Source organism: Salvelinus fontinalis, chromosome 15 (assembly GCF_029448725.1).
Source record: "Salvelinus fontinalis isolate EN_2023a chromosome 15, ASM2944872v1, whole genome shotgun sequence".
Lineage (NCBI taxonomy): Eukaryota > Metazoa > Chordata > Actinopteri > Salmoniformes > Salmonidae > Salvelinus > Salvelinus fontinalis.
This window is the reverse complement of record NC_074679.1, coordinates 36,730,418-36,745,447: the sequence shown is the minus strand read 5'-3', so window position 1 is coordinate 36,745,447 and position 15,030 is coordinate 36,730,418. Positions and strand designations below refer to the sequence as shown.

Sequence of the window (15,030 nt, the reverse complement as noted above, 5' to 3'; positions counted from 1 at the left end):
AAGAAAGCCAGTCAGTTGATTATTGATACGTTTTTCCAACACGTTTGATAAACAGGCCAAATAGTACGAGGCCTATAACAATTAGGATCAGCTTGATCTCCCCCTTTTAATAAAGGACTAACCGTGGATGCCTTCCAAGCAATGGGAACCTCCCCAAAAAGGAGAGACAGGTTAAAAAGGTCGGAGATAGGCTTGGCGATGTAACGCTCGTCTGATGAAGAAGGAGTGGACCAAGGTGCAGCGTGGTAGGTGTTCATGATAATTTATTAAACCTGAACACTGAAACAAAATAACAAAATAGAACAAAACAGTTCTGTCTGGTGCAAACACAAAACAGAAAACAACTACCCCAAAAACCATGTGGGAAAAAGCTACCTAAGTATGGTTCTCAATCAGAGACAATGATAGACAGCTGCCTCTGATTGAGAACCACACCCGGCCAAACACAAAGGAATACAAAACATAGAAAATGAACATAGAATGCCCACCCAAATCACACCCTGACCAAACCAAAATAGAGACATAAAAAGCTCAGGCGATGATAGGGGCAGCAACCTTAAAGAAGAAAGGGTCTAAATTATCTGACCCAGATGGTTTTTTGCGGTCTAGTTTCAGGAGCTCCTTTAGCACATCGGACTTAGTGACTGCCTGCAGGAATCAACTTTGTTTCGGGCAGGGGAAAAAGAGGGAGAAGCATCGGGGATAGTTGCATTAGAAGGAGAGGGAAATGAGGAAATGTTGGACAGGCAAGAAGGCATGGCTGAGTCAAATAGGAATCCTGACTTAATGAAGTGGTGATTAAAGAGGTCAGCCATGTGCTTCTTGTCAGTAACAACCACATCATCAACTTTAAGGGACATGGGCAGCTGTGAGGAGGAGGGTTTATTCTCCAGGTCTTTAACCGTTTTCCAGAACTTATTGGGGCTAGACCCACAGAGAGAGAACTGCTCCTTAAAGTAACCAACTTTGGCCTTCCGGATAGCCTGAGTGCACTTATTTCTAATTTGCCTGAATGAGAGCCAGTCAACCTGAGTATGCATGTGCCGAGCCTTTCACCAAATGCAATTCTTGAGATGGAGTAACTCTGAAAGATAACGGTCGAACCAGGGGCTGAACCTGTTTTTAATTCAAATTGTATTTTCTATAATAGAATTATCTTATATAACGTATCTTTTTTGACACGCAAAGACCCAAACAGCGTTCCATACACAAAGACCCAAACGGCGCTCCATACAGAAAAACCAAAGACAGTACAGTATGAAGATGGGCAAAAACTGCTTCTCCAGATAACGCTTGTAGACAATGTCATGGCGACGTTGGCTAGCTAAGTGTATGCGCAGAATCACTCAATCTTGTCTCACGCACTCATTCGATAAAAAGTTGTTCTTGACAAAAATTCCAACGTGTCCGTTTATCACTTTTATGAGGTTAGAGTAATAACATTGCCTCGATTCTAGTTTGTGCTTTTAGATTTAGATAAAATAAATTCAGGAAGAATTTTCCACTTCTCTCATTGACTTTTCAAAACCCAAACCCCAGCCTGATCTGCTTGGTCTGTTTCGCATGCGTTCCCAGAAAATCTCGCGATGTTAAGCCTCTGAGTTTATAAACTTTGTGGAATGACCATAGATGGTCTCCTAAAGTGACCGGATGTAGTTATTTGCTCCGACTCATGTGCAGTGTTGATGAGTCTGCTGTCCTTTAGCTCACGTAGCAGACAAGACCTGCTGTATGATGTACTACAAACCCATGGCAGAGTTAGACAGATGGGTATTCAGACAAGATTTACTTGGGTCCCAGCCCATGTGGGGGTGGAGGAGTACTAGGCAGCTGATGTACTGGCTAAACAAGCACTTAGTAGTGGGGATGTGGATGTTGTAGTTTCAATGAGCAAGGCAAATGCAAAAAGCCTGATATGGACAGTGATGGTGCAGTCCACCCAATTTGCATATCGCCCAACAGATCTACAGATGATGCAATCTCTATTGCACTCCACACTGCCCTTTCCCACCTGGACAAAAGGAACACCTATGTGAGAATGCTATTCATTGACTACAGCTCAGCGTTCAACACCATAGTGCCCTCAAAGCTCACCACTAAGCTAAGGACCCTGGGACTAAACACCTCGCTCTGCAACTGGATCCTGGACTTCCTGATAGGCCGCCCCCAGGTGGTAAGGGTAGGTAACAACACATCCGCCACGGGGGCCCCTCAGGGGTGTGTGCTCAGTCCCCTCCCTGTACTCCCTGTTCACTTATAACTGCACGGCCAGGCACGACTCCAACACCATCATTAATAAAGATAAAAAAATAAAAAAAGTTTGCTGATGACACAACAGTGGTAGGCCTGATCACCGACAACGATGAGACAGCTTATAGGGAGGAGGTCAGAGACCTGACCGTGTGGTGCAAGGACAACAACCACTCCCTCAACACGATCAAGACACAGGAGATGATTGTGAACTATAGGAAAAGGAGGACCGAGCATGCCCCCATTCTCATTGACGGGGCTGTAGTGGAGCAGGTTGAGAGCTTCAAGTTCCTTGGTGTCTACATCACCAACAAACTAATATGGTCCAAGCACACCAAGACAGTCGTGAAGAGGGCACAACAAAAACTATTCCCCCTCAGGAGACTGAAAAGATTTGGCATGGGACCTCAGATCCTCAAAAGGTTTTACAGCTGCACCATCGAGAGTATCTTAACGGGTTGCATCACTGCTTGGAATGGCAGCTGCTCGGCTTCCGACCGCAAGGCACTACAGAGGGTAGTGCGTACGGCCCAGTACATCACCGGGGCCAAGCTTCCTGCCATCCAGGACCTCTATACCAGGCGGTGTCAGAGGAAGACCCGAAAATTTGTCAAAGACTCCAGCCACCCTAGTCATAGACTGTTCTCTCTGCTACCGCACTGCAAGCGGTACCGGAGCGCCAAGTCTAGGTCCAAGAGGCTTCTAAACAGCTTTTATCCCCAAGCCATAAGACTCCTGAACATCTAATCAAATGGCTACCCAGACTATTTGCATTGCCCCCCTCTTCTATGCTGCTGCTACTCTCTGTTATTATCTATGCATAGTCACTTGAATAACTCTAACATGTACATATTACCTCAATTACCTCGACACCGGTGCCCCCGCACATTGACTCTGTACCGGTACCCCCTGTATATAGCCCGCTATTGTTATTTACTGCTGCTCTTTAATTATTTATTTTTTATTATTAATTATCTTACTTTTTTAGTGTATTTTTCTTTAAACTGGCATTTTTGGTTAAGGGCTTGTAAATAAGCATTTCATGTGATAGGAAATCATCAGACAGGAAAGTGTGATTATTGCCAGGAAACAGAAACAGTGGAGCATGTACTGATACTGTGTGGGCAGTATGAGAGGGAAAGAGAGAGGCTGAGTTCCAGTATGAGGGAGAAAGGGATACAGGAAATGAATTTCAAAGCATACTGAGTTGAACGTCATTAGATACAGCCTCAAATATGTTGTTATCTTTTTTTAAGAGAAACGGGGTTGGCGGGTAATATTTAGTTTGTCAGTCTCTGGCCCACACTCAACTACAGTAGGTGGCGGTAATGCACCACAACGTTGGATGCCAACTGCCGATAAACCCCACCGAAGAAGAAAATTACCGGCTACGGAAATGACACACGCTGGAGAGAAAAAATTCTAGCCAGCAGCCACTCTGCTCACGTCTGTCTTTGCCGTTAGCTACCTTCTGTAGCGTTTAATGATTGCATCGTTTCACAGTATCTTGAACATATATATATATATTTTTTTTTTACAATTGCTGTAACCTTTGTGTCGTTTTTATTACAAACTCATTGGGTTATAAAAAAAAATATCGAAATTCAAGTTACCTAATCTATCGATTGTTTCGGGGATTGCACATGAATATCTAGCTAGCTAGCTAGCCTGCTAGCTACAACAGTCAAAATGGCGGACAACGAGGATGAGAGCGATGTGTCAAGTACAACAACAGGGGCAGATCATGGTACAATATATCAAGTTCAATGTGTTTCTGGGTTGCCAGAAAATGAAACCTCAACAGAATTGGAAAATCAGAACCAAGTCGGCGAGAACTGTATTGAAGCGCAGGGCTTGACAGATTTTCTGCAAAGCTGCACAAAAGAGGAGACATTCGTTGCAAAGGACTCCCAAGTGGTTGTCAGCCAAACTGATGGAAATGAACAACAACCTGAACAAAACATAACGTCTATTGTTGAGACGTCAGGTATTGCAAATGGTGCAGAGTATTCTACAGTCAGTGCTGACTTTGTAAACGCTCTCGCACCTGGAACCACCATTATTTATGTGCAACCAGACGGTAGTTTTGTTGAGGGATCAGGTCTGACTGCAGAGGAGCAGCAACAGCTAGTGGAGCAGTTGGCCAAACAGCAGCTTGTCACAGTGACAGAGAGTGAGGCTGTTCGCCTGTTTGAACAAAATCAAGTAATCAAAACACTCCCTACTACTTCATCACAGACACAGTATACTATTCCAAGTACAGCACTGGCTCCCAATGAGCTGCAACAAGTGCTAGAGCAAGTGATCAAATCTCAGCAATCCATGGCCCAGACACCCAAGGAATCGGAGCAGGTTGTGACCACTCTGGACCCCACAACTGGCTTGTTCACGACTGTTGCAGCTTCAGAGATTACAGTAGGAAGCCCACATCCACTGGTCACTATGCAGAATGCATCACAGCAGCTGAAGAAGGTCGCAAAACAAGTGGCACTTCAGTCCCACAATGGTACGCGCCTGGTCCCGAAAAAGGTAACAACTTTTTGGATTAGTTTCTTCTATTAAATTATTGCACATGCAAATTTCACTGATATTTAATATGCTCAATTGTCTAATTCTGTGTTTGAAAAGCTAACATTTGATCATAGCACTTTAATCCAATGCTATGAAATCTACTATCCAGATGTTATTATTGTTTATATTTTACCAGCAGGAAACCATCAGAATCCAAGTCCAGATGCCCTCTGGAAAGCAGGAGGTGAAAGGACCTACGCAGGCTACCATTTCAATCCCCCAACAGAAGAATTTGGCTTTGATGAGTCAAGGCCAGCAGGTCAAAGTGTCTACAAATGGCAGTGTGAGCAGCAGCCCCCAGATCATCCACATCACACCCATGGTTGGACAGCAACAGTACTTCCTACAGCAGAACCCTGGAGACCCTCCCATTCAGCTGCTTCTGCAGAGCTCAACCCCCGTGGTTGGCAGCCTGGTTCCCATTGTGCACAAACTGCCCATACCTGTTCAGACCCCAGTCCAGCAGCCTTCTAGTAAGGCCCCGGTCAACGGCACAGCAGTTAAACCTGCCACCACGTCTGTCTCTGTCCCAGCCTCCACAGTGGAAAAAGTTAAAAGGGTCAAAGCCAGAGTGAAGAAGGCACCGAATATCAAAACCCGTTCCGGGAGGGTGTCCAGACCGCCCAAGTACAAGGTGAAGGACTATAAGTTCATCAAGACAGAGGATTTGGCCGAGGGCCATCAGTCAGATTCTGATGATTACTCTGAGATCAGTGTGGAGGAAGATGAGGATGGCGAGGATAGTAAAAAGGGAGCAGCATCTATGAGTTACAGTCACAAGCGGAAGGCCTTTCAATGTGAAACGTGCGATAAAGCTTACATAGGCCAAGGAGGTCTGTCCAGACACTACAGGCTGAATCCCTCTCACGGTGAACTGAAGTCCCCTCCTGAAGGGACCCCTAAAACGGACAGCCCTGGTAAGAGAGCAGGCGCTGGGGCCGAACATAAGAAGCCGACTGAAGAGAGTAATGCCTACAGTGTTAAAAATACATCAGGTCCTGAGAAAAGTGATGCCACAGAGAAAACAGCTGCTGCAACGTCAACCACTCAACAAAAAGTAAGTCGCTAGAAAGTTACCTTGTGTATAATCAAATGTTGACAAACGAATACCATTGGAATGTTGACAACCTGCAGCTAATTTAGCCGAAAGCTAATATTATGGTGATGTCTGTCTGTTATAGTGCTGGTTTTCCAGACACAGATTAAACCTTGTCCAGGACAAAAAAATCAACCACAATGGAGAATCTCTGTTGAACTAGCTTTTTAGCCCAAGACTAGGCTTAATCTGTGTCTGGGAAACCAGTCCATAATGTTTTTACGGATTGTACCTTCACAGGTGGATACCACGGCAGCCCAAGCAGTAGCAGCTTCTACCAGACAGGCAGTGGGCCAGGTAGTGGTCCAGGCTCGGGGACCAGGGAGGCCCAGAGGACGGGGCAGACCACCTACCAAAGGCCTGCCGACGGTGGCAGCACACCCAGCAGTGAGACGGGGGCGACGGGGCCGACCCCCAAAGCTAGGAGGGGGAGTAGCCAGTGTGGAGCAGCAGGCCCAGAGAAGGAAAGCACGACTGAAAGAGGTACATCAAATTAGGAGTCAGAACACTTTCAACAAACGGTTGCTGCTAGAAATGTTTCTACATGAAGTTAAAAACAAATACAAACAAAATGTAGTTGTTATAATGCAAAACACACGAGTATTTAGCAATGCCGTGAGTATAACATGAATCTCTGAACACCATAAGTTGTTTGACTGTTTATGTCACTTGTTCCCTTGCTAGGTGACACACGAGTGTGATAATGAAGAACTGATGGAGACTGTGCTCCCTCGTCTGGCTAAGGTCATGACTGTCTGGGAGTTCCTCTTGATGAAGGTAAGGTCACCACGCTAACCACCTGAGCAAACGGTTGCACGCCAATAAAACAATTTACACAATACAATGTTTTTGCTACACAATGTTTGAATGCACTTTATCATATATTCTTAGCAACAGGCACATATAGAATAAGACACAGTTGTAGTTTGTTGTTTACTGAATAATTGTATTCCATTAACCCTCAGGTGGAGAAAGGGCGGCAACCCAAAGCCCAGTTTTCGGATGTCTACCGGGAGTTTGAGCAGCTCCACAGCCAGGTGAAGAAGATGGCCCAGGACTATATCAGTAACCCTCAGCAGGGTGTCCACACGGCTTTGGAGGTCCACAATGTAGATGTAAGAAGTACAGCTATATTATTCAATTCAATAAAACGATACATTTGGGGGGAATTAATAACGTCATAGCCAGATTACAAATAAAGAACCTCCATGCATAAAATACTATTCAGACATCTCATTATTAGTATCACTACACTGGGAGTTGAAACGTATTCAAATGCATTGAACACATTTATTCTGTCTCAGAAACAAAATGTACAGAGTAAAATTTTTCATAATGTACATCTTGTTGCTTAGGTTGCCAAATCTCTTGGCATCGTCGATGAGGTGAACAGGTTGAAAGTCCTCAACCCTCCAACGCAGCAGAATGTCACCAACATGGCAACCAAGAATGTCCGCTACATGGAGGTAAGCACCATTTTAATTTAGACTGCACACTTCAACTCTACTCTTGCTGTTATGGAATTATATATATTTTTCATAGTAATGAATTGTTATGAGATGGAAAAATGTAAAGGTAATTCTTAGGTTGATGAAAGTCTCTTTTTTTCCCATTTTTTTTCTTCAGAATTCTAAAATGTTACCTCCAACGAAGAGATTTAAAATGGAAAACCGGGTTGGTGTTCAAATCCATCAGAACGGCATTGAGACTTCCAAAATAGGTATGTTGTATATTTTACCTACTAACAACCTGTGGATAGATATTTGCTATATGTCCTAACCAAAACATAGAAAAATCAGGAAGATCACACATTTTTTTTCTGCTTTCATTTCCCTGTATACTCTCAGAATCCAGTGAGGCCAAAGTAGAGAACACTGCATCAACAAGCATGAAGAACAATTCACCACAAACTCAGGCGCCCACCAAGAGCCCCGCGGGCCCTCAAGCCACTCAGACTGCTATTGTCAAACCACAGGTTGTCTCATCTAACCCAGAGACGAATGTAACACCCATGGAACTGATCCAGGATCACTTATCCAACAGCATGACAGAGACGGTTGACTCAGCAGGAGGAGAGGAGACCATGGAGACAGGTCAGGGTGCGTCTGGTACGGAACCAACCGAGGTCCTGAGCACCTGTGACATGGGCCCTCAAGCCACTCAGACTGCTATTGTCAAACCACAGGTTGTCTCATCTAACCCAGAGACGAACGTAACACCCATGGAACTGATCCAGGATCACTTATCCAACAGCATGACAGAGACGGTTGACTCAGCGGGAGGAGAGGCCATGGAGACTTGTCAGGGTGTGTCTGGTACAGAACCAACTGAGGTCCTGAGCACCACTGACATAGCAGATCAGATGAAAGAGTTAGAGAAGGCCTTGGCCACAGACCCAGTCCCAGTAGATCAGCAGCCCAGGAGTAGTAGCACTCAGCCGCATCAGCCCAACCGTACCCTGGACCAGGAGAGTGGCCCGACCCAGCCTGTCTCCAGCAGAGGCCAGGTAGTGGTTCAGGAGACCCAGGAAGGCCAAGAGATCTACATCCAGACCGAGGGGCTCACCATGCACCTAGCAGAGGGCCAGGAGGGCGACATGGCCTCTGAGCGCATCGTCATCGTCAATGGACCTGACGGCACCACCATGCACATCCGCGCCCCTGAAGGAGTCCCTCTGGAAGCAGTCCATGCCCTGCTTGGTATTGAGGCTGAGGGGAAAACACAGCAGTGATTTGTTGTTTCTCCATATTCGACCCCCTCAACTTCACCCATATTGATTTCTTACTTCTGGTGGATTTTATTGTATTCCAAGTGTTCTTTATGAATTTGTAAACATTATTTTCGATGTGGTGTTTTCATATTTAGACAAATTAATAGCCCTTCCTTAAAAGTGTTTAGTTGTTTGTGATATGTTTATATGTAGATAAATATCAAAAGCAGTTTAAAAAAAGTTGCACTATTTTATTACTTTTTATATATTTGGGTGTAACATTTTCCAAACATAAAATAGGTTTGTAATACCATGGGACATTTATTCAATGGAGGGGAAACTTTAAAAGAAATTGTGAAAGTTGTGGTTTTATTCATTTCCATGTTTCATTTGTGATTCATTGTTGCAGTACAACCATTTCATATACTGTACAGTTTAGCTCATTTTCCTCTTAATAAAGGATGTGAGAACAAGTCATTATTTTATTTAACGGAGAGTTGAAACCAGCAGCATTGCTGTGCTTCATTCAGTGCATATGAGTTCCTTTGTAACATTCATACAGTATGGCTACTGTACTTACAAGTCCATACACAGAATATAATCCCATTCAAATATGATTTTTATTTTTCAATTTATGTTTTTTAGATTGGTCAATGCCCTGTCTCTAAAAGAAGACCCTCTAACAGTAGCTTTGCACTGTTGTCTATGTACGGCTGATACAGCCTGCAGGAGAGGTGCACCATTGAGGGGTCTGTATTTGTTGTGTGAGCTAGTTCCTGAAGAATGGCCCGCTTCAGAGTCCGGTCACGCTTGTAGGCTTCGTAGAGCATGGAGGAGACCTCAGCTGAAATTAAAATGGTGACATTTCACAAAACCTACTTGTTATGGAACATACCGTGCCTTCAGAAAGTATTCATACCCCTTGACTTATTCCACATTTTGTTGTGTTACAGCCTGAATTCAAAATAGATTAAAGTCAAGGGGTATGAATACTTTCTGAAGGCACTAGATGATTCATAATAAAAACACCTCAGGGATCGGTTTCCCGGAAAAAACGTAAGCCTACACCTGAACTAAAAAGCAATTGATAATGTTTTTTACTCCAGAATTATGTGTATTCTGGGTCCTACATGTATTTTCGAAGCACAAGCCATCTTAAACTGATGAAAAGTCTCACCGAACTGTGATGTAGGCCAGGTCTGAAACAAAGGAGTTTTGTCTTCTTCCTGTTCCATATTGGAATTTCTCCAGGTCGATGATCACCTTCTCAGATTAAACTAACTTCTCCATTTTTTTATACAATACGTGTCTAATGGAAAGAGAAAATGGTCAGTAATGACACTGACAGCACAATTGTATACTGGTCTCAGATCCGTTTTTGTTGTGACAATTAACATTAAGTTGGCAAGACAGTACAAACAGATCTGGAATCAGGCTACAATTGTTAGTGTTGCCAGAGAGAAAGGTGGAACAATCCTTAATCAAGATTTGGCTGATTGTTCCACAGTCTGATACTGTTCAATCATGGCACAAATGATGGATTCACCATTTTGTCCATTACACTTAGCAACTCCTCTTGTAGTTCACTACTGTTTCCAAATGCCTTCTCTGAATTAGAGGTGTCCTGATCCTCCATCATGACTTCCATCTCTTTATGTAAACAGATTTTTTTTTTAAGTGGTGAGGAAGATTGCCGTTTAACATTAGCATGACTTTCCTCCCAATTCCATTTATTGTCAAGCAAGACATGGGTTTTTACTCTTTATTCAACCCTAGATTGACCATTTTATTTGCAATGGTGGATCCTTCATCATTCAGTCGGTCCCATTTCAGAATCAGATTGTGCCAGTCAGCTACATTGTCTTAAACTTTTCTTGCACTTCCAGTCACTGTAGACTTGAGACTTTCTACCAGGAGTGGTCATCTCAGATCCTTGTACTGGGGAAAATACATGTTTATGTTTGGCCAAAGAGCGTGCCTGCCTACTAGTATGCGTCTAGTGTGGCCAAATATATGGGAAGTGGTAGTTTATTAACAACCAGGTAATGGATAGTAGATTAGTATTTTATATTAAGATATATAAAAGATGCAATTAAACATAGCAAATTATTCACCAGCTGACATCATTTTGGTTCTATTGATATATAGCCAAAGCCATATATTTAGAAATATATGGCTCTGGATGTAGCTAGCTACCTCTAGTCAATGATGTAATTTGAAGCTGGACCTGAGCTAGTAGCTAGTTTGCTAGCTCATCAGTAGCCTCATTGAGAACCAGGCATTCCTAAACGGGAAGTCCATGGCACAAAATCTGCTAAAAAGGGGTAGGAACCCGGTGTAAATCAGTAACAACTCGCAGCACGTCAAACCAATCAAATGCCTTGCTTGGGGGGGACTCACTAGATTAGTGTTGTAGGTGCAACAGAGCGTGAGGATGGCCAAGAAACCACTGATTTAAACCCCATCAAATTATGTTGATGTATGCCGTGTTTGTGGTGAACCATACGACTAACAGGGACAAACATAACCTTCTACAAGGTAAATTGCCTTCATTGCGACTGGACTACACACAGGCTTTAGAAGAAATAACGGAACCTGTCACGCTGAATGATGGGTTTTCAAATATAAAAGTGCCAATGACCTGGAAAGAATTGTCTGTTTTGTGAGGGAAAGAGCAAATTCTAGAGTTAGAACGGAAAGATGTGCCAAAAGAGTGTCTGTTCAGGAAAGCACTGAGAGTCTGGCGAGACGAGGCCAATTCAGGGAGCCAGTCCCAGCAACAGATGACCAGCCGCCAGGTATAGGAATTCAACTGCTACAAGCACCGGTTTATGGTGCATTTCTGGTGCTCACTATCGTGTGGCGATGCTGCTGGAGTCGGCATTGGCTGCCTGAGCCGGGGAGAGGGTTTCCCCAGCATCGCCACACGGTAGTGAGCCTATGTTGCTGATCAGACCCTATTCCTCACCGCCACCAGATCAACACCAGCTAGAGCTACTTGGCGAGCTGTCGCCAGCTACCCTGCCTGCCTCTGACTCCCTGCCTGTCCCTGCACTAGGGGACCCTCCAGCAACACCGGACCTGTCTGCTGCTACCTCCGATGACCGGTCCAGCCCTGACATGGGCCCATGAATCCCTGGAAACTTCAAACTGTCTCACTCGTACAGGACATTTCTGATCCCCAGCTATATGGCCACCCCCACAATTGAAACACTTATTCCACTGAACCTACACACTCCTTTGTCCCATGCCCTCTTCTCACATGTTGGAATCTCCCTCCTACATACTGGTGCAAAATGACCATAAACTTGCCACCTGAAACTTGTCCAACAACTGCGTGGTCACTCATGACTCCAACACTCTCATTAGGTTTGCTGACGACACGATGTGGGACGCCGGATCACCGACAACGATGAGACAGCCTATAGGTATGAGGTCAGTGACCTGGCAGTGTGGTGCCATGACAACAACCTTTCCCTCAATGTCAGCAATACAAAGGAGCTGATCCTGGACTACAGGAAACGAAGGGCCGAGCACGCCCCCATCCACATCAACGTGGATGTAGCGGAGTGGGTCGAGAGCTTCAAGTTCCTCGGTGTCCACATCACTAAGGAATTAACATGGTCCACACACATCAGCACAGTCGTAAAGAAGGCACGACAAAGCCTCTTCCACCTCAAGAGGTTGAAAATATTTGCATTAGCCCTCAGATCCTCAAAAGGTTCTACAGCTGTACCATTGAGAGCATCTTGTTTGGCTGCATCACCGCTTGATATGGCAACTGCTTGGCATCCGACTGCAAGGCACTAAAGAGTAAGGCACTTAACCCTAATTTTCTCCAGGGGCGCCATACTACTATGGCTAACCCTGTCATTCATAGCTTAGCTAAGTGGTATAGTTGTTCGGGTTCGTTTGTAAATTCGCTCTGGCTATCTACTACGATTTCAGAGCACACTTGTCTGACTGCCAGAGGCAGAGCGCAGAATAAGGGATTAATTTACGAACGCTCAACACCCGTTGAATGTGGCCAGTGTCAGTATACGTTAGCAGAAAAGCGTAATTAAATTGTTGACAGCAGCACAGTTACAGTCACCAACACTCTGGATAACATGAAAACTGCCTAACTAGCTCTGCTAGGGTGAGTAAAATGGTCAGAGTGAGGTGTTCTCTGATTTGTGACTGGAAGTAGCTAGCAAGTTAGCTTAGGTGCTTGACTGCAGTTGTGAGGTCAGAACGTTCAGGCAAACCTATTCCTCAGCCATAGCATCCAGTGTGCACTCTGAACGCTCCGAGAGCGAAACGCACTCTGGCACTCCAGATTGAATTTAGTAACACACCCAAAGTCTAGCTAGTAATTTGTCATGCTAACAAGCTAGCAAGAGGTTGCATTGCAACAGCATCAACTTCTGTTTTTTTTACCATCAACTTCCGGTAGACAGGTGAAGCGCTAGTACGCTCAACTGAAAGGATACCATTCGTTTACTAAAAGGAACTAACAGTATATAGTCTGGGTATTCGAACACAGCTCAGGTCAAAATAAATTTAGAAATCTATGTTATTCAATTATTGCACCCACACTGCTCACGCGTGTAAAATAGAAATCAGTTCTATTTCTGTCGCAGATCAAGTTGCAAGTCCTGCCTCTCCTATCTCCTTATTGGTTTATAGAAGCAGGTACCCACGTGCCATCTCCTCATTGGTTATACCCACGTGGATGGCTGAAAGACGAACGAGGTCAGTGGCGGTAATGCACCTAATTTATGAAAGTTGCCAATCGCAATAGAAAGTCGAGAAGAAAAAGCCTGGAAGTAAGAGAGATGACTAGAAACAATTCAGTTGACCGTTTTATGTGTGGATTAATTGACCGAGTAGAGGACCTTGTGCATTTCAGGTAAAATAACAACTCAATGTTTATATCCCAGGACAAATTAGCTAGCAACAGCAAGCTAGCTAAATAGGACAAATTAGCTAGCAAGTGCAAGCTAACTAGCTAAATTGCCATAAATGTTTAATGCTTTTAGACCTGTCCCCAAATTAATAGAATTGGTTCAAAATTGGTTTAATATTTTAACGTGTGTGCCGTGATCGCGTTTGGTGTGGGGGGACAAAATAGATTTATGCACGACGGCGCACGCACGCAGCCGGTTTGTGTTCCGTGTTACACGATTTCTCAATGTATTTTGCAACGCTCGCGCACGCAACACAAGCGGTGTGGTCAGCCTGTAAGAGTTAAATTCTGATTTACGGGCCCTTCCCAACAATGCAGAGAGAGAGAAAATGTTGAGGTGATACTCGGAAGCCTTCACTTCACCTGTCGGCCCAGGTTCATCCTGTTCTGTTACGTTCAATTTCTGAAAGTTCACTATCCGTCGACTGCTGAGGATTGTCAGAAGAGGAACATCTAATTATCTCTCCTATACTTTAACTCAATGTAAGTACTCGGCTTGTATTTCGTAGATGTCGGTTTACATTGTCAGTAACAAATACACCATACAATTTTTTACTTTACTTAAAAAAAAAATATATATGTATTTTCTCTATCAAAAAGAAGACATAGTAACTCATGTTAAATTCAGAAATTAAGTTTTTCGTGACAGGCTAACGTACGCCAACCCCATTCCGTACAAATGTGTGCAACCGCGACATTCAAACGAGGCTGCAAAGAAAACAAATGGGACTGTTGACATCAAAATCTGGGGTGTGAACTACGTTTCTATTCAGGCGTTGATTGACATAGTAATACGTTACATTGTGATGTGTCATGGCGTAACGTACAGCACGCATAAAGCAACTAATTCTGTTTTACAGCCTCTCTCCACCTGTTGTAGCACTTCGCTCGCCGTTTTAAAAACAAGAAAGGGACAGGGTAAGGGGGATACCTAGTCATTTTTTGCGCCATCACTGCAAGCTATCATGACTCTCAAAAGCTGCTGTTTACTTCTGAAGATCACTTTAGCACTGCCCTAAAAACCCGATTCAAATTCGATACAAACTTTCAAATATAACCCTAATGACATATTATATAAACTCTTTAGTTTTTTATTTACATTTTAGAGGCGATAAGCTGATAAATTGGACAGATCGAGTGAAAAAAGCAGCTTCCCCACCCGCCATTTTAAAAAAGACCCGACGGAGCTCATTGCCTTCTCGAATCATGCAGAGATGGGCATCATGAAGGGCTCGTCATTGATTTTTTTTGGAAAGGGGAGAAATTGTGCTTCACATTGGTATTGATATTACAGTTGATCTGGAAGTATTACGTTTTTTTGGGTGCTAAAATAAGGTCAATTGTACAGACCAGCGCGATGTACAAAAGTGAGTGCGTCTACGTTAATTGTTCAACAGATGGCAAAAGGAGGACCACGGAATAATAGAATGTATTAAATAGCTATCTGTAACGTAG

At 43.9% G+C, this 15,030-nt stretch overlaps 1 protein-coding gene across 2 annotated transcripts; it reads left to right on the top strand.

Annotated features, from left to right (window-relative positions):
- Positions 1–3,683: 3,683 nt before the first annotated feature.
- LOC129811888 (uncharacterized) lies at positions 3,684–9,100 on the top strand. 2 transcript variants are annotated; one of them, XM_055863611.1, is made up of 8 exons: positions 3,684–4,779; positions 4,961–5,878; positions 6,158–6,400; positions 6,602–6,694; positions 6,883–7,032; positions 7,273–7,383; positions 7,544–7,637; positions 7,765–9,100. In XM_055863611.1, exons 1-8 carry the CDS (start codon positions 3,940–3,942, stop codon positions 8,646–8,648), a joined length of 3,333 nt encoding a protein of 1,110 aa, XP_055719586.1. In that variant the 5' UTR covers positions 3,684–3,939; the 3' UTR covers positions 8,649–9,100. The 2 variants fall into 2 exon arrangements, with proteins under 2 accessions (XP_055719586.1, XP_055719585.1); XM_055863610.1 differs by having other exon boundaries at positions 4,958–5,878.
- Positions 9,101–15,030: the final 5,930 nt, after the last annotated feature.